Raw genomic sequence first — 21,337 nt, forward strand, 5'->3', positions numbered from 1 at the left:
TCACTGGAATAATGCCTTTAAAAATATATATTGATTTTAGAGATGAAGGGACGGGGGAGAGATAGAAACATTAATGATGAGAATTATTGATTGACTGCCTCCTGCACACACCCTACTGGAGATCAAGCTCAAACCCAGGCATCTGTCCTGGCTGGGAATCAAAACACGATCTCCACAAGTCTATAGTTATGTTGTTCAATCTCATCTCTTCTTTTGCTCTTACATTCCTTCTATTAAAGTTGAAGGGCTATGAGAACGTTCAGAAATGACTGGAGAAAGAGATAGTTGTCTCTCTTACCCTAAGGCTAGCAGCTTGAGAAAACCAAATCAGAATTAGATTTTTAACCTCAATCTGACTGCTCACCCCAGTTTACTACCCTCAGAAGGTCCAAGTCTCCTCTTCAGTCTCTTCATGGCTGACTTCATCTCCTGGTTCCTCAGGGTGTAGATCATAGGGTTCAGCATGGGAGTGATGACCGTGTTATTGATGGACACGGCTGTGTCCATGGGCAGCGTAGTGAAGGGTCGGCAGTAGATGTAAACACAAGGCAGAAAGTGAAGAGTCACCACCAAGATGTGGGAGGTGCAGGTGGAGAGGGCCTTTTTCCGGCCCTCCCCAGAGTGAGATCTGAGCATCACCAGAATGACAGTATAGGACCCCAGGAGCAGGAGGAACCACAACAAGGTCACCAGCCCATTGTTAGAGATCATGAGAAGCTCCAGGGCAAAGGTGTCAGTGCAGGCCAGCTTAACCACCTGGGGCACATCGCAGTAGAAGGCATCCAAGGTGTTGGGGCCACAGAAGGGGAGTGGAAGCATCAGAATTATCTGGACGATTGAGTGCAAACCACCACCCACCCAGGAAGCCACCACTAAGGCCACCCACACCTCTCTCCTCATAATGGTTACATAATGCAAGGGCTTGGAGATTGCAAGGTACCTGTCATAGGCCATCACAGAGAGGAAAAAAATATCTGCCCCACCAGTAAAGTGGAAGAAAAAGATCTGTGCCATGCAGCCATTGTAAGAGATGGTTTTCCTGTCTGACAAAAGATCTACCAGCAACTTGGGAACAGTGACCGATGAAAAAACAATGTCCAGGACTGATTTGTTCCTTAGGAGAAAGTACATGGGAGTGTGCAGGTGGGAGTCACAGGTGATGCTCACCACAATGAGGGCATTGCCCAGCACAGTTGTCACATACACAGCAAGGAAGAACACAAACAAGAAAAACTCCAGTTCCCGGAAGCGAGTGAATTCTAGGAAGACAAATTCCCTCACAGTGGTGTGGTTACTCTGGCACATGATGGGATCACCTTCTACAGGGTCTATGTTGGGAGAAGACAGGTTAGGGTTAGGAGTACGGTATCATGAGGCAGAAACATCATTTATCATATATTGTTATAAGGCTCTTTAAGCATCCAAATAATCATGACTACTCAGAAAACTGGTTTTGAGAGTCTTTATCCTGATGGCTTTTCTTTCCTACTGTGAATACAAAGTGTTTACAGGAAGAATCATCACAGTTTTTTTAAAAAAATATATTTTTATTGATTTTTTACAGAGAGGAAGGAAGACAGATAGAGAGCTAGAAATGTCAATGAGAGAGAAACACCGACCAGCTACCTCTTGCACACCCCTTACTGGGGATGTGCCCGCAACCAATGTACATGCACCTGACAGACCAGAATCAAACTTGGGACCTTTCAGTCCACAGACTGAAGCTCTACCACTGAGCCAAACGGGTTCCAGCGAACCATCACACTTCTATGTCCTTACTCTAACCAGAGGGAGATGAGAGGACAATGGTCATTTGACTCTAGCTTATTTTATGTCTTGCAAGAGTAACTTCCTCACATGTAGGCAAAGCTGTCTATTTTACTGCAGCATTTCATCTTTATTTTGATTCTTATAATGTCTGTGGCATCTACAAAGTGGTTATAGGGAAATGGAGCTTAGAGCCTAATATTTTACAGGAGAGGCTGGGGATTTTAATCAGCCTAAGATTTTTAGTGCTGGTTGACATACATATCAATAATCACACATGGATATTTTACCTTTCAGAGATAGAAGACTGAACACTATAGGTATTAGAAAATTATATGTGTGCTAAGCTAAAGTTGCCTGCAATTGTGTCTTCAGGATGCCTTCACTTACCTTTAGGTTAGAAAGGTGAGCCTGCAGTGTTTTCCCATCTTCATGGCTCTGTTTGTCTTCACCCAAACACATGCACTATCCACTGCTCACTTAGACACTGAGCTGGAAGTCTAAGAATATAATAATCAGCATGGGGAATAGTGTCAGATATTCGTAGGAAAAATAATTTTCAAAGTAGAAGATGGCAGTTGCTGATGTCATGGGAGTTATTAAAAAATTGCTAAGCAACATGTGTAAATATAGGGATTTCCCCATCTATCATTCTGTTATTGCTCTCTATTCCACTGTGGTCTGAGAGCATACTTTGGGTAATTTGTGAAAGTGTGTTTTATGGCCCAGAATGTGGTCCATCTTAGTGAAAGTTCCCTGTGAGCTTGAGAAGAACGTGAAGTCTGCTTTTGTTGGAGAAAAGTAACTTATAAATATCAATTAGATCTAATTGATCATGGCTGCTATTCAACTCAATGCATCCTTACTGATTTTCTGCCTATTGGATCTGTCGATTACTGATTGAGGAGGTCAAAGTCTCCAACTATAATAATTTTTGTCTATTTCTCCTTGTATTTCTCTCAGTTTCTGCCTGCTTATTTTGACACTCTGCTCTTAAGTGCACACATATTAAGGATTATTATGTAATCTCAGAGAACTAACCCTTTTATTATTATCATTACAAAGACCCTCTGTTTATCTCTGATGATTTTCTTTGTTATGAAGTCTGCTTTACCTCAAATTACCATATCTACTGCAGCTTTTTATTCTTTTGGCTTTTCTTTCTCCATTGCATTACTTTTAATCTCTGTATATTTTTATATTTAGAGTTGGTTTCTTGTTCTATGATATAAGGAGACCCAACATATAGTTGGGTCTTTAAAAAAACACACCACTACCCACTTTGTAGTCCCTGAATTTAATTGATGTGTTTAGATTATTTGCATGATCAGGAGGCTTGAAAAGTCAACCATGAAACTCTATTTCATCATTCTTTTATTTTGCCCTTAAAAATTTAGTTTAGAGAATAACCTTGAGAAGAACATTCAAAATTTAAGGGTAAGTTTTCTTAGCACCATAAATTCCATTTTCTACTAGATAAGTTGACACCAGAAGAAAAGAAACAGGGATATGCTATTCTTTATGTTACTTAGAAACATATCAGAATGATTTATCACCAGGGATTTTGACATAATTGAAATCCCTCAACTGTTATTGTGAAAAGTAAAGAGATTTCCTGAATTTAGAAGAGGGGATTTTCTCCTTGAGACATAAATTACAGCAATTAGATATATGTATATAATTTAATTTCTGCACCTATTTTGCAAAATAGATTTGAAAATTAAATGTCAATCCATTTTATTTTATTTTTAAATAAATATTTATTGTTCAAATTATTATAGTTGTTCCTCTTTTTTCCCCCCATAGCTCCCCTCCACCCAGTTTCTAACCTCCCTCTGCCTTTACCCTCCTTCCCACTGTCCTCATCCATAGGTGTGTGATTTTTGTCCAGTCTCTTCCCACACACTCCATACCCTCTTCCCCCTGAGAATTATCAATCTACTCCCCTTTCTTTGCCCCTGATTCTATTATATTCACCAGTTTATTCTGTGCCTCAGATTTTTAATTCACTTGATTTTTAGATTCACTTGTTGATAGATATGTATTTGTTGTCACTTTGTTGTTCATAATTTTTATCTTTACCTTTTTCTTCTTCTTCCTCTTCTTAAAGAATACCCTTCAGCATTTCATATAATACTGGTTTGGCCGTGATAAACTCCTTTAGCTTTTTCTTGTCTGTGAAGCTCTTTATTTGACTTTCAATTCTAAATGACAGTTTTGCTGGGTAGAGTAATCTTGGTTGTAGGTTCTCGCTATTCATCACTTTGAATATTTATTGCCACTCCCTTCTGGCCTGCATAGTTTCTGTTGAGAAATCAGCTGAGAGTTGTACAGGTACAACCTTGTAGGTAACTAACTGTTTTTCTCTTGCTGCTTTTAATATTCTCTCTTTGTCTTTTGTCTTTGACATTTTAATTATGATGTGTCTTGGTGTGGTTCTCTTTGGATTCCTTTTGTTTGGGGTTCTGTGTGCTTCCTGGACTTGTAAGTCTATTTCTTTTTTTTTTTTTTTTTTCTTTTTTTCTTTTTTTTTTTATTTATTTATTTATTTATTTTTTAATAAGTTTTCATTTTTCATATTATTACAAATGTTCCTTCCCCCCCCCCCCACCATTGCTCTCCTCCACCAGGTTCCCACCCCACCCTCTGCCCTTTCCCCTCTCCCCATTGTCCTCATCCATAGGTGCACAGTTTATGTTCAGTCTCTTCCCACGCCCCCCTCTCCCCTTTTCCCCAAGAATCGTCAGTTCACTCCCCTTCCATACCTCTGATTCTATTATATTCAACAGTTAATATTGTTCATCAGATTTTTTTAATTTCCTTGGTTTTTAGATTCACTTGTTGATAATTACGTATTTGTTGTTCATAATTTTTATCTTTGTTTACTTTCTCTTCTGAAAGAACCCCCTTCAGCAATTCATATAATTCTGGTTTGGTGGTGATGAACTCCTTTAGCTTTTTTTTATTAGTGAAGCTCTTTATCTGGCCTTCGATTCTGAATGATAGCTTTGCTGGGTAGCTTATTTTTGGCTGTAGGTTCTTGCTATTCATCACCTTGAATATTTCTTGCCATTCCCTTCTGGCCTGCATGGTTTCTGTTGAGAAGTCAGCTGACAATCGTATAGGTGCTCCTTTATAAGTTACTACCTTCTTTGCTCTTGCTTCTTTTAATATTCTCTCTTTATCTTTTGCTCTTGGAATTTTAATAATGATGTGTCTCGGTGTGGTCCTCTTTGGATTCCTTTTGTTTGGAGTTCTGTGCGCTTCCTGGACTTGTAAGTCAAATTCTTTCACCAGGTGGGGGAAGTTTTCTGTCACTATTTCTTTCAGTATGTTTTCGATATCTTGCTCTCTCTCATCTTCTGGAACCCCCATAATTCTGATGTTGGTTCGCTTGAAGTTGTCCCAGAGGTTTCTTACATTATCTTCAATTTTCTGGATTCTCTTGCCTTCTAGCTTCTGTGGAGGAGTGTCTTCTGGCTCTTTATGTTCCAAATCTTTGACTTGATTCTTGCGATCTTCCCTTCTGTTTTTAGGACTCTGTAGAATATTTTTTATTTCAGACAATGTATTCTTTATTTCTTGTTGATCCCTTATCATTTCTTGTTGGCTCCTTATTAATTCTAGTTGATCTCTTTTCATATCCTCATAGGCCTTATCCATCTTTTCTAGGAAATTCTTGAAAAACCTTATAAGCGTAGATTTGAACTCTATATCCAGACGCTTTTTGTCCTCCATTTCTTTCGTTTGTGATCTATTTTGTTGTCGCATTTCCCAGTTACAGATGGGACGGGGTTTCAGGGTGGAGCCTGCAGCTTTGGCTTCCGTCAGCCCCGCCTTATGCGGGTCCTTCAGTGCTCGCTGCCGGCGCCTCTGAGAGAAAGGTGCCCTCGATTTTCGCCTGCTGCCAAACAGTCTATGCTCTCCCCCAATGAGCCCGGTATTGGGGTTCAGTTCAGTTGGAAGTGGAGTTGGAGGTGGCGTTCACAGCAGTCTAGAGCCCCAGTCTCCTTCCCGTCAGGGCAATCCCGCGGCACAGCCGACAGTCCCTTCTCTGGGGGCAGTGTGCGCGCCTCCGGGACCTCCTTTCTCCGCTACCCCAGGGTTCCGACTTACAGCCCGGCTCCCTATGGCTGAGCCTGGTTCCCCGGGGTCTGGCCCAGAACTGGGGTTCAGAGCAGTTGGGGGCCCAGCACAGTCGGAGTGTTTATCTCCTTTCCGCTAGGGAACGCCCGCCAGGCACTCGGCCTCCCTCCTCTCTGGCTCCGTCCTCTCCGTGCGCCGCGTCTCCGTACCTTAGGCTTTTCCAGCTCCTCTGCGCCTCCTTCTGGTTTTCTCCTTGCTTCTTGTTGTAGGATTTCCAGTCAGTCGACTTTCCTGTAGTTCTGGGTAATGTCCATTTTATATTTTAGTTGTATTTTATTAAAATTGTTGTGTGCGGCTGCGGCTAGTTGCCTACCCGAGCAGCCATCTTGGATTCTCTGTAAGTCTATTTCTTTCACCAGGTGGGGGAAGTTTTCTGTCGTCATTTCTTCAAATAGGTTTTCAATATCTTGCACTCTCTTTTCTTCTGGCACCCCCATAATTTGGATGTTGGTAAGCTTGAAGTTGTCCCAGAGGCTCCTTACACTATCTTCATATTTTTTTTTACTCTTTTTTCTTTTTGCTTCTTCAGTTGGGTGGTTTTTTTTGTTTGTTTGTTTGTTTTTTTAATTTCAAATCTTTGAGTTGATTCTTAAGATTCTCTAGTCTGTTGTTGGATCTCTGTATATTATTCTTTATTTCAGTTAGTATATGCTTGATTTCTACTTGGTACTTTTTTATATCCTCAAGGGTCTCACTAAATTTCTTGGAGGTTTCTAGAAGATTCTTGAGTAACCTTATAAATGTGGTTTTGAAGTCTATACCCAATCGTTTGCTTTCCTCCATTTTTTTTTTTTTTTTTTTTTTTTTCCCATTTGTGACCTGTTTCTTTGTCTCAGCATTTTGGCTGCTTCCCTGTGTTGATAGAGTGGCTTTGTGTGCTAGGTATCCTATAGGGCCCAGTGGCTCAGCCTCCCTAATTACCTGAGGTGGACACTCTTGGTGCACCCCTTTGTGGGCTGTGTGCACAATCTTGTTGTAGTTAATCCTTGATTGTTATTGGTATCACTGGGAGGAATTGACCTCCAGGCCGATTGGATGTGAGGATCAGCTGTGTCTACAGGGAGAACTTCTGTGCTGGAGACACCCTTATGAGATAAGACTTGCTTCAGTGGGGCTTTCGTGCTCATGAGTCTGCCCCCTGAGTGTGTCTTTTATGGACCTAAAGAGTTGTAATCTGGATGGTTTAATTCTGACTATTGGTACACTGGCTCTTGGATCTCCAAGGAGGAGCAAAGTCAGCTACTGCCTGAGGCCACCCAGCAGGAGCTACAGAGAGATCTACGGATTCCTTCTTTTTGTTTGGGGTTTAGAGGTGCCCAGATGAGGCCCACCTGTGAAGCAATGCAAGTTACTGTGGAGCCTTGGGCCTTCTTTTGGAAACTCTGGGGCTCTCTGACCTAGCTGCAGTACGTTAGGTTTTAGATTGCAAAGGGCCAGGCCATTCATATGCAAAAGCCTCTGGGCACAGCTCTGGTGGGGTTGTAAATTGAGTGGGGCAGGGTCTTAGGGATTCACCAGGGTGGAGCAAATAGCAATGGTTGACCATCAGCCCTGCCCCAAAGAGGTCCCCAGGTCTCTGTGTCCTGCAGCACTGTGAAGGAACAATGATCTCTGCAAGCACCTCTGAGAGAAAACCACCCTCGTATTCTGGCCCAATGCCAGACAGTCCAGTTTCTCCTGTATGAGTCTGGGTCCCCAGAGTCTCGCCTGGAACTGGAGTTCAGAGCAGTCGGGAGCTTGTAACACCCTCCCGATTGAAAAAGACAACGGCATACTTAGTTGCCAGCCCCTTTCTCCACATGCCTCCGTACTTCCGCACTTCCTTTCCGCACCTGAGCACTGCCTCCGAGTCTCAGTGTACTTTTCTCTTTCCTTCTAGTTGTATAATTTCCACTCAGCCAACCTTCCCATGGTTCTGGATGATATCCATTTTCTCTTTTAGTTGTAGTTTTGAAGTGGTTGTGCAAGGCAGCAAGTTCAGGTGTTTACCTATACCGTCATCTTGGTTTCTCCTGTCAATCAATTTTAAATAACTTGTATCCCTTCGGTAGATTTAGAGAATGAGGATGGAGGAGCATAAGTGACATCCATAAATTGTCAGAGTCGGCAGCTTCTGGATCTGGAATTATAATAGAACCTTGATCATCTGAGAAATATCTTTGTTAATGGCATCAAATAGCAACTGTAAATTATCTGGCACAGTACTCCATGAACGGCAGGCACTCGGTCAATGTGACTTTCTCTGTAAGTGCATAAATGTGTATCAATGTTAGTAGCCAGACCTGAGTCAGACTGTGAGGGACCTGAAGTTTTCTGTGAGGGCACCTTTTTCTGGTCTGGAATTTGTCCTCAACGTTCCCTTCTCCCTTAAGCCTTCTGGCTTTGTTTCTAGATCCTTACTGTTCAAATGACTATGAAACTTAAAAAATAACCTCTTTTAAAAGGGAACATTTGGTATTTTCAAAGAGGACCAGCCTTAAACTAATAGATGAGTCCAGATGGTAGAATTCCAGGCATTGGCATAAAAATAAGGGAAAATTTGAAGGTTATGGACCTCCCGTGTGCCTAAGCATATATGGCACTTCCTGTTTCTTTGGATAGGAGTTAAGAGCAAGCAACCTCCTCAGGAACTTGCTGTTGTTTTTGTTCTAATTTCTCCTCCTGGGAGCAAAACTTCTAAGATTGGTTAGGATGCACATCAGAGGAACAGAAGAGAAAGGGAAGAATTTGGGTTAAATTTATAGAAAGGCAGAAAGACTAATCTGTCACCTGGCAGAGTCTGATTTCCCAAGGCTCTTAAAGAAGACTGGAAGGTACAAACATAAGGAAAAAGCTGGCCAACTGTCTTCTCTCTCTCTTTCTCTATCTCTGTAGTATGTCCTCTACTGTATTTTTAAAACTTATTCTGCTTTGGATACAGTCTATTCAGGCACATATAGCCCCTTTCAGTCTTCAAGTTGCTGTCTAATGAGATTGAGGGAATAAACTGCAAGTGTGTGTTTGTGAGCAGACACTTAGGATGAGAAGATAAAAGGAGATTGGAGACAGTGTAACCTCTAAGAAACTCATTTCTAGTGCCTCCTGTTGGAATCTGTTGCTTTGGAGAGTAGAGAAGGTGCTTTCAAAGTCCGTGATTAGCAGTGCATTTGGGATGGGGTGGGGTGGGGTGGGGTGGGGTGGTTCTCTATAGCCCTGTCGAGGAATCACTTGAGCATCTGTGAAGGAAGGATTTACAAAATCCAAATTCCCCAGCTTTATAATCTAATCACTCTGTGGGGTGTAAAGGGCACACCCTCCTCATTTAAATTTTCCGGAGGCAGATAATCCACAGTGGTCAGACCTTGAGATTCCCCAGGGTAGATTCAGTTCAGCATTTTCCTGTGTGGTCCATGAGGGTCTATAATACACAGAACAGGATAAACACTTGATCATCTTAAAGTCTGCCTGCCCTCTTCACCTCCAAATGACCCATCCAAAGAGAGAGACTCATAATTATTGAGTTTCTATTGTCTGCCTGGTGTATGCTGGGCATTTTGCATAGATTAACATATTAAATCCTCCAAATGACCCATTTATAGAGGATTTGTGAGGGACTAACATGCATAACTCACTTTGTACCACTGTCCTCACCTCATGAGGCCCCACTCTCTTCACACTACACCTTGCAACTTCTCCCTCAGGGGAGGGAGCACAAAGTATACAAGCTTTTCCTAGAATATTTTGGTTTTGTTTCATTAAAAACTAAAAAGGCCAGGTACACGAAATTCATACACTGGTGGTGGTGGTGGTGGGGTCCCTTAGCCCAACCTGTGCCCTTTCGCAGTCCGGCACCCTTTACTCCTTACCGCCTGCCTGCCATGGAGGCAGGAGAGGCTCGCACTGAAGCATAATAACTTCCATCTTGTATATAAAACTGCTGTTTGAAATTCTCTGCTATTGTTAGATAGTCCCTAGACTGTAAACTCTGTCACTTTAAGACAGTCTCTTATTCTACAAAATGACTTTTTTTAGTTCAAATAATAGAAAAAGATAAACTTAACTGTCTGACCTTGCAAGCTAGCCATCCAATTTAATAGACTACAATAAACTAATACTGATAACAATCCCCATATTCTTATGCCAAGTACAAACTCATTATGTATTCAAGGTTACAACTGTCTGTAACAATAACTCACACAGAGCCCTTTGTAATATCTGCAAACAAAGAGGCTCGAAAAGTATAAATAAATACGGGAGACTTATACTGGTGCTCAGAGATTTGGAAGAGTCACCTCCCTCTGGGCCGAGTGCAATAAATGACTCCTAATTAATTGGCCCATTAAGGCGTCTTATATCTCATTTGCTGATTTATGATCCAACACTGCCACTGCTGCTGTCCTCGCCAGACAGCCATGAGCCTGGCTTTTGGTGCTCACCACCAGGAGGCAGCTCCTGCATTGAGTCTCTGACCCCTGGTGGTTAGTGCGCATCATAGCGACTGGTCGTTCTGCCAGTCAGTCGATGTGCTTATTAGGGCTTTACTATATAAGATGTGCAGGTATGTAGCACTATTTAGGACAGGAGTGGAGAATACGTTTTCTATGGAGGAACCATATGTGTATAAAAATCAAGAGAGGATGGTAAAGTCATGAAACATACCATTAATATTTTATATATAAATAGTAAATTAATCTAAATTAAAATTAATTTAGTATAATTTTTAATTTAACATAAATATAAACATTTTAATTCACTTCATTAACATGTCACATGCATATTTTCCCTGGTTAAATATCTGTCCTTTAATTTTTTTAATGTTTTGTTTGCCATAGAGATTTTAACACTATTATAGTCAGATCTGTTCTTTTCTTTATAGTTTTGTTTTTAGCATTAAGTGTAGAAAGGTCTTTTCTATTCCAAGGATTCATATATATCTGCCTATATTTTTCTAATGATCATGTAAAGAACATACAACTCTTCACTTATTTGCAACTCGCTTTATTTTGTGCAGTGTTTGTATATTTGGAAGCCATCCTAAAATAGTTTGAAACTAGAGAGAGTAAAAATAAATAAGTGGAAAACGTTTTATCTTTGCTTAAAAACTTTATTTAAATATGTTCTAGAAAGTGTTTCTGATAAAGTTGGGTTTATAAATATTTTATAAGATCACTTTATACTTTCACCAATTTAAGTTGGCTTCTAATTTCTAAGGGGAGAGAGCTAAATTTCAGAGGTGGAAGATTTTGTGATGAGAGGGAGAAAGCTAATCTTCAGAGAGTTTTTTTGTTTGTTTGTTTTGTATGTGAAAACTGGACTTGTGTTGTGAAACAGTGGTCTCTTTATCCTTTTATCTGTGGTTAGAAAGGAGGCTGAAGAGGCCTCAGGGGAGGCTCACTCCTGCGTGAGTGGACCTATACTAACGGGAAATGGAATGTGTGGGCAGAGGACAGAGCCACGAAGAAATGAGAGGGATTCACTAGCTGCAATGATGTGGGACAACTTCACTATAAGTGCCCGCCGTGGAGGAGCAGAGACATGGAGGAGACAGCCTGGGATAGACCTCCCTGAGGTGATGACAAAGAACAGTGACTGGGGGGCTGCAGGGGCTAATCCATTCAGGTAAAGAAACAAAGATATTATAGGAGCAGTGGGTTCCGGTGGGAGAGAGCAAGAGGAACTCAGAGTGTGCTGATCAAAACAGTGACTGAGCTGTGAAATGGTTTCAGGTGCTTAACCGGTAAAGGAATGACGTTGAAATCAAAGAGATACTGACTGAGTAGGCAGTGTAGGGGACTCTTATTGGGAAGTGTTGATATGATACCATTGAACCACAATTTTCTAGGCCCCTATGTAGCTGGGCTAGAAATGGCAGCAAAGGCTAATGCCCTTCAGCATTTGCTTATCAAATTATTGAATAGTCCTCATGGGAGTCCAATACAGACATCTCAGAGAAAGTGTTTAGTGGAGTAGGCATCTTGTTTTGTAATTCACATAGACTATGCATAATAGTAGTGTATCTTTTTGGATTCTGCCAGATGCAAGTAATTAGAGTTCTGCAAATGCACAGCTTAAGAGCTGTTTGCTGATGAATGTGGAAGGCCCCATTTGGGCAGAGCAAGGGCTCTGGAAAGGAAGACCTGGGTCTGCATGGGGGTCTGGTTCCTTACTTCCCGTGTGACTCTGGTAAGTCAGTGTTCCCTGTGGGGACCTTGTTTCCCCATTTGTAACAGAGATAGTGAACACTGTAGCACTCTAATGAGTATTTAATCCAACAACTTTTGTGCTTGATACATATTAAGCACCCAACAAAAGGTGGTTGTTGTAATACCAATTTGAGAATTGGCTACCCTGGAAAGATTATTTTTTTTCTTGGTGAAATAATTTCTTTCTCCTTCTGACTATCCATGGTGAGGTCAGTAGACACATGACCATGAAAATGAGGAGAGGAATCAGCGGGAAGGAACATACATTTTCAAACATGCACATGTCTCCCTTGCCTAAGCCAGAGATGGAGGTAGATGCTATGGCTCATTTACCTCTCCAGTAGTTTTGGAGAAATACGATTTCTATCATCATGAACAGAAAAACACTTTCTTCTTTTCCAACATCTTCCACAAGGCATCTTTGATTTCTTTGTTCCTCAAACTGTAGATGAGAGGATTTAGCATGGGGATCACCAGCGAATAGAACACAGACACCACCTTGTCCCTGCCAAACGAGTAGCTGGAGCTGGGTCGCAGGTACATGAAAAGGGCCGTCCCAAACATCAGAGTCACCACCATCAGGTGCGAGGCACACGTATTGAAGGCTTTCCTTCGGCCTTCCGCTGAGCGGATCTTCAAGACAGCAGCCACTATGTAACTGTAGGAGAGAAGGAGGATGAGGAATGATGTCCCCCCAGCAGTGACCACCACAAGAAAATTCACCAGTTGACTGAGGAAGGTGTCAGAGCAAGAAAGTGCCAGGACTGGTGGGAGGTCGCAGAAAAAATGGTTGATGATATTGGGGCCACAAAACTGGAGCCGAAATATAGAGCTGGCCTGGATGAGGGAGCTCAGGAAGCCACCGATGTATGCCCCAACCACCATGCGTTTACAGAGGCCCTGGGACATGATGGCAGTGTAGAGCAGGGGCCTGGAGATGGCTGCATATCGGTCGTATGCCATAGCGGTCAGGAGGAAGCACTCAGTTAGACCCAAGCCAGTGAAGAAAAAAAACTGAACAGCACAGCCCAAGAATGATATGGTCTTCTGCTCTTGGAAAAAGCCAATGAGCATGTTGGGGGCCACTGCAGAGGAGTAGCAGATGTCAATGAAGGACAAGTTGCTGAGGAAGAAGTACATGGGTGTGTGCAGACGGATGTCATTTCTGATCAGTAGGATAAGGACCAGGTTCCAGGCCAGGGTCACAAGATAGATGCCCAGGAAGGTGACGAAGAGGAGGGCCAGGAGCTCCGGATGGTCCGCAAATCCCAGGAGGATGAATGTGGTCACGGATGATCTGTTCCAGGCCTCAGTTGTGAACATGTTTCCCATGAATCACAAGGACAAGATGCAGACCTAAGACAATAAGGATAATCCAAACTTCAGGTGATCTTAACAAAAAATGCATGAGCGGGAGGCCAGAGTATTAGAGAGTTACAACTTTATGCAAAGATTCTGTTTCTCTCAGAGGGTAGTGCAATCATTGCTTTAACTATTTTCTTTTTCTTTTCTTGTTACTACTTATCTGAGGATATTTTCCTATTGTTTTTTAGAGAGAGTGGAAGCGAGGGGGAGAGACACAGAGAGAGAAACATAAATGAGGGAGAGATACATTGATGGGTTGCCTCCCACATGAGCCCCTTCCAGGGCTGGGGATCAAGCTTGCAACCAAGGTACATGCCCTTGACTGAAATCGAACCTGGGACTCTTCAGTCTGCAGGCTGATGCTCTATCCACAGAGTCAAATTGGCTAGGGCATATTTGCTTTTTAATATAGTGCAGGTGGTCAATATGTGCTTGAACTTTGGATCCAGACTGCTGTGATCAATTCCTGCCTAAGCTTCCATTTCCTTATCTTTAAAGTAGGTGACAGTACCTATTTCACATATTTGTGTTAAGAATTAGGCAAGGAAAGGTATAAAATGCCTAACACATTGTAAGTCTTCAGTGAAGGTTGTTATTTGGACAGTTTTGTGTGTCTGCTGTGTCACATCATCTCTTGAAACACCTCATCAATCTTTTTCTGAATTTCAGTATTGGAACAGAGAAACAAGCAGAGGGACCAGGTTCAGCTACACAGTTGTGAAGCAGTCAGACATTTAAAATGTTTTTATTCTAAAGGATTAGGCCAGTTGTCCGTAGAAATGCTCTTGTCAAATAATAACTCTGAATATAGTAATACCGTTCCAGTTTCAAATTTGTCTTCACTGTAAGTTCTCTTAGCTACTTAATTGTTAAGAATGTAGGCTCTAGCCTGGCTGTCATGGTTCAATGGTTGAGCATCAACCTATGAATCAGGAGGTCATGGTTGGATTCCTGGGGCATGTGCATATGCTGGTTGTGGGCTGGATACCAGGTGTGGGGTGTGCAGAAGGCAGCCAGACAATGATCTCTCTTATCATTGATGTTTCTATCTCTCTCTCCCTCTCCCTTCCTCTCTAAAATCAATAAAAGTATGCATTTTTTAGAAGTCTAATAATTCATTAAAAAAAGAATGTGTCCTCTAGATTTAGACTACTGGGATTTAATTCTCAGCTTTGCCACTTAATATATGTGTAATCTTGGACAGGTCATTTGAAATCTCTATGACTCTCTATAATATTAGAGATAATGATAGCACTTACTTTGTTATTATGATGTGTATATGTATCTGTTATCTCCTTTAGAATATGCTTGACCCATAGTAAGCATTCTCTGTTGTGTTTTTTGTTGTTGTTGTTGAAAATCTAAATTACTAAGTCCTCAATAAAATTCTTAGAATTTTCAGTGTATGAATCATCTTTTAGGATCGGGGACTTGATTCCACTAATCCATGTCTGTAAGAATTCCCACACTTCCTCACACATCCACACTAAGGCTCGATCACCACAGACCAGAAGATAATACCTGTTGTCAAATTTGGACAGTGAGAGGATGTGAAGCTGTCACCATGCCACAGTTTGTGCAGAGATTCAGACATCACTCGAACTAATCCCAGTTTTATCAGTAGGCTTTTAAGTTTTATCCCATGTTTAGAGGTTATACACCTGTTTGTGAAAGGTTATGTAGACTTTGCAGAATCAAGAGAGGATTCTTTCTCCTTGAAGAAGGAAAGGGACCTTCAACAAAGTTTAGCACAATGTAGAGCAGATGTTGAGCCACATGGAGAAACTGGAAGCTGAATGAAAACACCTCTGCTGGAACCCTCACCTATTCTGTGTAGAGTAGTCCATTTAGCAAGGTAGGGACCTGAAGTCCATGATGTGTTTCAGGGTCATTTGTGGCACCTGTCCAGGTTAGCAGAGGGATAAGGTGATAGTTATAATTTTGTGTAGGTTTCAGGACAAAGCTGGTTCTAATCCTGGCTAGCTGTAGGTAACTCATTGAGCCTTTCTGAGTCTCCGGTTCTCCATTTGCAAAATGGGGATAACAGTGATTATTTACAGCAGTGTTTCCCAAACTTTTGACATAGGTGTACCCCTTTGTAACTCTGAGTACCCCTCGTACTCATGAGAACGTAGAATTAGGCGCAGCTAAGCACGGTGCAGTGCCTATCCCCACCAAACTCCAGTGCAACACGTACCCCCACCAAACTCTTCCTGTACCCCTGGGAGTATGCGTACCACACTTTGGGAAACACTAACTTACAGGGTTATTTGAGGATTGCTTAAGATAATATGTGAAAGGCTCATTGGTCTTTTTTATTTTAGTGGTTTTTTTTTTTTGTTTTTTTTTTAGAGAGAGAGAGAGGAAGGGAGAGGGATAGAGAGATAGAAACATTGATGAGAGAGATACATAAAATCGTCTGCTTCCTGCATGTGCAGGGGATCAAGCCCATACCTCAATATGTGCCCTGACCAGGAATCAAACTAGTGGCCTCTTGGTTCTTGGATCAACGCTCAACAGCTGAGCTACACAGAAAAGGCTCATTAGTCTTGAATAGGATGCTTTCTTAATAAATTGGAAATGTGATTGCTCTCAGCAATGACTATTGAATAGAATCCAGCCCTTTTTGAGTAGGGGAGAGAAACTGATGTGCCACATAAGTTTGTAAGAAGTGTTCAGGGGTGAGACTGAAAAATTTAATGATCTGGGAGGTTGATGTGTCAGCAGATGTGAAAGTCTGCTTTGAATGTTGTCATTAGGAGGGGGAACTTCCATATTTCAGAATGAAATTTTGCGTCTCTAGAAATATCAATAGAAAGTGAAGCTGGATAAATTGAAATGAGAGGAAAAACATATCCAGGGCACAGGTAGATGCCCTGAATCTTATTCTAGAACATTAAATTGAAGGTATTTTAAGGGTTGAATGAAGCATTTTATGTCACTGTACTCCTGAAGCTCATGAATATGTGCTTGAAATCTTCTTCAACTTGCTGTAAACTCAGAAAAGCTCAGCTTAGTCTGAGTCTGGACTCCCTGTGATCTTATAATGTAGTTTTAAGCACACTGATTTTACAGAGCTTCAGGAGAGTTTGAGAGGCTCAGTGACTTCATTAGGTTTATAGATGCTGGAGTTGCATGTTTGTGAATAACTAGCCTTCAAGGTCATGGTGAAGATACTGCAAGGAGGTGGAGAAGAATATATGGGGGATAAATGATGACGAAATTAGATGACAAAGTAATAAAAATTAGGTTAAATTAAGCACCTAGCACAGTACTTTACACAGAGAACACTCAGGGATTGGTGAGAGCCTGTAGAGCTGGTTTATGAGTCAGCTCATAAAAAATCAAATATCTACAAGATTCTACCAAATCTGCTTAGTCTGAGCTTAATAGATACAGTTGGTGATGGAAAAAAAGGAAAAATGACAGAAAGAACCTTAACCATACTCTGGAGTTGGTGTGGGCTGTCTGTCCCCATGATTCCTGATCTGGGCTCTGCTCTTCATTTCATGATGCCTCCTCCACTCACCCTTGCAGGAGCCCATGCCCGCAAGGTCTTTCTTGTTCTTCCAGCTTTGTCTTTCATCCAAATGTACAAATGATTGATGAAACAGAAAGAGTCCCTTTCCACAGAAGGTGAGAATTCAAAAGATACTAAGACTTTAATCCGAGACCTAAGATTCGGATGTTAAAATTCAAGCCATCAGTTAGAAAAAAGAGAGGTTTAGAGGTCTCTGCTGTATTTGGGCAACATGCCCTGATTACAGCCCTTCCAAATTGCTTTTTGAGATTGTTTGCTAATTACTGGGGCTGTGTTCAAAGGCATAGCAGTTTCTTCACAAATTTAATTCCCTCTTTATTATCACCCTTATTGCAAAGGATCAAACATGGTTCAGGAAGCCCATCAAAGGAGCATATTAAGGTAAGATTGGGCTGAATTTGGGGCAACACAGATAGAACAGAGAAGGTATGTGGTGAATAACTGAAATCCAAAGCACTCCTTAGTTATTAATGTGGATTCATAGATCTAGGGTGTTCTATGAGGTGAGAGGAATACAGCATGAAGACATAAAATCTGAATGACTGCACTCACCTTCTCTCCTTCTTGTTCTGTCTGTTCTTGAGCTGATACCTGTCTTGAGTTCTGCTTTGGAAGGATTTTAATCTGTCTTCAGTAACTGCTTTCAGTATCCCAAATGCTAATATGGTTTGAGAGCAAGCTTGAGGCTGGTTTGTTCAACTGTAAAAAGATTTGCTTGGTGCATAGAATATGTGAGCAGAAGAGTGGAGGGAGAAGGTATACAGAGAAAAGAGGAGGGATATAATCTTTAAGAAGGTCTTTTGGTATCTGCTAATAATATCTGAATTTGGGGTCATTTTGGAGGTGTTTCAAAGTTTTTTTTTTCTCTCTCTCCTTGGAAATGTTTTATTTTGCTCTTGAAGGTCTCCTGTGAAAGAAAAAGAAATTGTATCATCCAGACATTACAGATTTTTAGTTAATTGATCCCTGGGGTAGTGTGGGGAGCATACACTTTTTAAAAATGCTCCAAGGACAATGCTTATTAAACTCTATCTTAATGGCTGACTAATCAAGCTCTCTTCTGGTATACATGATGAACAAAGTCAGTATAACAGCGATAGGACAAGGTGACTTCTAATCTGCAGAAGGAAGCAAGATTGCATAAAAATACCCTTTTCCATTCCTTCATAGAACCTCTTTGATCTGAAGTATGTTAAACGTGTGCAAACTTAACCTTTTAAAGCTCCTACTACATGCTAAATACTTTACTAGTTGCTTTATGTGTGATAACTCAGGAAAATCCATCAACAACCCCTTCCTCTTTACACACACACTTCAGAGAAGGAAACAAATTCAGAGAAGCTAAATAAGTTGCTCACAATTTTATAGCTATTGTAGTAAGAGATTGATCCAATGTTTGAACCCATGACAATATGACTTCAAACTCTGTAGATTAATGCAAGGTATATGCATTTATTTGTATCTCCATTGCATATAAATGTGTTGATATGGTCACTCATACTCCTCAATTCATAAATCATCCATTCTCTTCCCATGGTAACCTACTATCATGGTAACCTACATTAGATATGAGACATTTTCTCATAAATTAAAAATGACAACAACAAATTACTCTGGAATAGCATTATGTAGAACACAGATGTAGGACTATTAGTCTATGAAGGACCACATGCAAATTAAAAATAATTTGGGGTCAGATACTCAACAGAAAGGAAGCCACTAATTCATGAGTTTGGAGATGGAGGTTAAAAAAAATTAAAAGGTTTGATTCACCTGTTTTTTAAATGAGGATATAAAACTTTAATGAGAACTCAAATGAGAACATTTGAGTGGATTCAAGTGAAGCTGATAATCTTGAATTCCCAGATGACCCTGAGTACTCCTAAGTCTTGAGAATGATGCTTCTTAACCTGTTTGAAGAGACTAGCTTTTCCTTGCTCAGTGACTACTTCTTAAACTCATGTGAAGCAATTGTCTTTCAAGGGGATGCCTGTTCACCTTCAGACCCACCAAACCATCCTTCATTGCTCCCAGACCATAATTAGACTCAACTATCAGGAGGCTCCAGGGGCACAAGTACAAAGAATGACATTTGAGAAGAGAAATTATTCATGCAGAGCTTGACAGATATTACTGAATTAATTTGAGAAAATACTGGCGGAATTTATTTATTTACTTATTTATTTCTGGGGGAATCCTATATAATAAAAGGCTAGTATGCAAACACACTGAACAGAGGAATAATTGAACAACCAGTTGTTATGACATGTGCTGACAGCCAGGGAGCAAGCATAGGACATGGCAGGCGTCAGCCACAGTGGGAGGTGGAGCAGGTGAGGTGGGGGTGGGGTGGGGTGGGGTGGGGATAATAGGCCAAGGCAAGGTGCTGCTCACTGTCATTGGGGTGAGCCTCTGGTGGTTACTGGAAATTCTCTGTTCCTGTGTGCCGCATTCTACCCAGCACTTGGACCTGCTGCTGGCACCAGCTCTGTTCACACCCACTGCTGGCACTGACCCCAATTGCTCTGTGCCATCAGTGGGTTCGAGAAGGGCCAGCACTGTCAGCATGTGGGAGCGGCAGCAGAACCCAGAGGCTGTGGCAGGAGGGGCCGGGTGGGGTAAGGAAGATGGGCTAAGACCTGCCCCTATGCCCACAGCAGCCTTACAGCCTACAGTTCCTTTCAAGATGCACAAATTCGTGCACTGGGCCCCTAATATATTTATAATGGGCTCTAAAAATACTAGCAAGATTGAGATATGCTAGCATTCGATTGGGTAAAATTTATTTATATAATCTGGATTTTGGATTTATTGTCTCAAATTGATCATTAGGGAGTGACTATAGCACTTTGTTTATAAGATTAAACAGTAGGTAGCCTGCATTCAATGGGTTGAGATGCTAGATCTTCCCTGGCTCAATTCATAGGAAAGAATACAAAGTATTAGGGGAATGGAATGCTAGTATAGGTTTATCATGTCTGATCTACATACCTAGAGGGCTCAGAAAGAAGAGCCTTCATCAAGGCACCAAGGCACCAAGGCACCAAGGCACCAAGGCACCAAGGAACAACTGAGAGAAGAGAACCGGCATCTTTGAAAAGTGGCATGGTAGGATGACTGGGAAAGATGCTGTCATTGAGATGTTATCTTGATTTCATTGTGAAGGCAAGTGGCAGTGCTAAATCTTCAGAGATTAAGTGGACAAAACTAATGTATACTGTCTGAATCTGGCTTTTCATACTTATCATGCATTTGTGATGCACTAATATTATTGTGTGCATAAGCAGTCCGTTCATTTTTATTTCTGAGTAGTAGTCCATTGTATGGATAGAGCACAAGCTGTTTAATCATTATATAATGGTGGCGTGTTTTATTTTTAGTTATATGTCATAATTTTTAAGATAACCTTTTTATTTTGAAAAAGTTGAAGATTTGTTTAAAAAATGGTACCATGAATTTTACCTGTGACTTACCTGTTCTCAACTACATTACTCTTATCTAAATTTACCAGTTTTAAAATGCTCAGTAAGTTGCCTATTATCTTGGTCTAGTTTCTCTCCCAGAATTGAATTTCATGATAGTACTGAGTTCAGATACTTCAAGAGAACATTGTACAGTGCTTAGAGTATTGTGAGAATATAATGTATTCGAGGATGATGAATTATTATGACAATGCTGGATTCTCATGGGAATTTTATTTCCTAAAGGTCGCCTCTTACAACTAACCCTACAATTTAGGCATACTTCCACCAGGTGGCAGCACCATCCCACGGGTCGTTTTGATTTGCATCTCTCTCAGATAATTAATGACTTTAAGCATGCTTTCATGTGTCTCTTGGCCTTCCTTCTGTCCTCCTTTGAAAAGTTAATACATTTATCTTAGCTGTTTGAGTCCTTAGAGGTCTTCTACTTGAGTTCTTTTGTATAAGAGTGAAAATCTGAGGCTGAGAAAGATTAAGAGACTAATCTCTCACAATAGAATTGGAAATGGAACTCAGGTTCTGTGACTTCTAGTTTAGTGAATACTTCTCTGCCTATATGTCCTTGGGCAAGTTAGTTGGGCTCTGGGAGCCTTACTTTATCGGTAAAATAGGAATAATAAAAATGATTATATTATAGGCTTATTGTGAATAATTAAATGAGTCAATATATGTCAACATTTAGAATAGTGCCTGGCGTATAGCAAATGCTCAAGAGGTGATTATTATTATTAATTTTTGCATAATGATATATCATCTGAGCCAAGGAAAAGGAGACATTTCCTTAGTTTGGTAGAAAATGTGATCTTTGTAATGGCCTTGATCCAATGGAAAGTGGGTGTGCAGATTAAAATGAA

General features: G+C 41.0%; 2 protein-coding genes across 2 annotated transcripts; both read right to left on the reverse strand.

Moving 5' to 3' along the window:
• Window positions 1–360: 360 nt before the first annotated feature.
• LOC311628038 (olfactory receptor 4D6) lies at window positions 361–1,305 on the reverse strand (the record flags this gene model as incomplete). The annotated part of the gene is made up of 1 exon (XM_084894912.1): window positions 361–1,305. One exon carries the CDS (start codon window positions 1,303–1,305, stop codon window positions 361–363), a length of 945 nt encoding a protein of 314 aa, XP_084751038.1.
• An 11,159-nt stretch (window positions 1,306–12,464) lies between these two features.
• Window positions 12,465–13,427, reverse strand: OR5A1 (olfactory receptor family 5 subfamily A member 1; the record flags this gene model as incomplete). Its single annotated transcript, XM_084895682.1, has 1 exon — window positions 12,465–13,427. The coding sequence occupies one exon, from the start codon at window positions 13,425–13,427 to the stop codon at window positions 12,465–12,467; it is 963 nt and encodes a 320-aa protein (XP_084751808.1).
• Window positions 13,428–21,337: the final 7,910 nt, after the last annotated feature.

The sequence above is a fragment of the Pipistrellus hanaki genome (genome assembly GCF_964339955.1).
Source record: "Pipistrellus hanaki genome assembly, chromosome: 9".
Taxonomy (NCBI): Eukaryota; Metazoa; Chordata; class Mammalia; order Chiroptera; family Vespertilionidae; genus Pipistrellus; species Pipistrellus hanaki.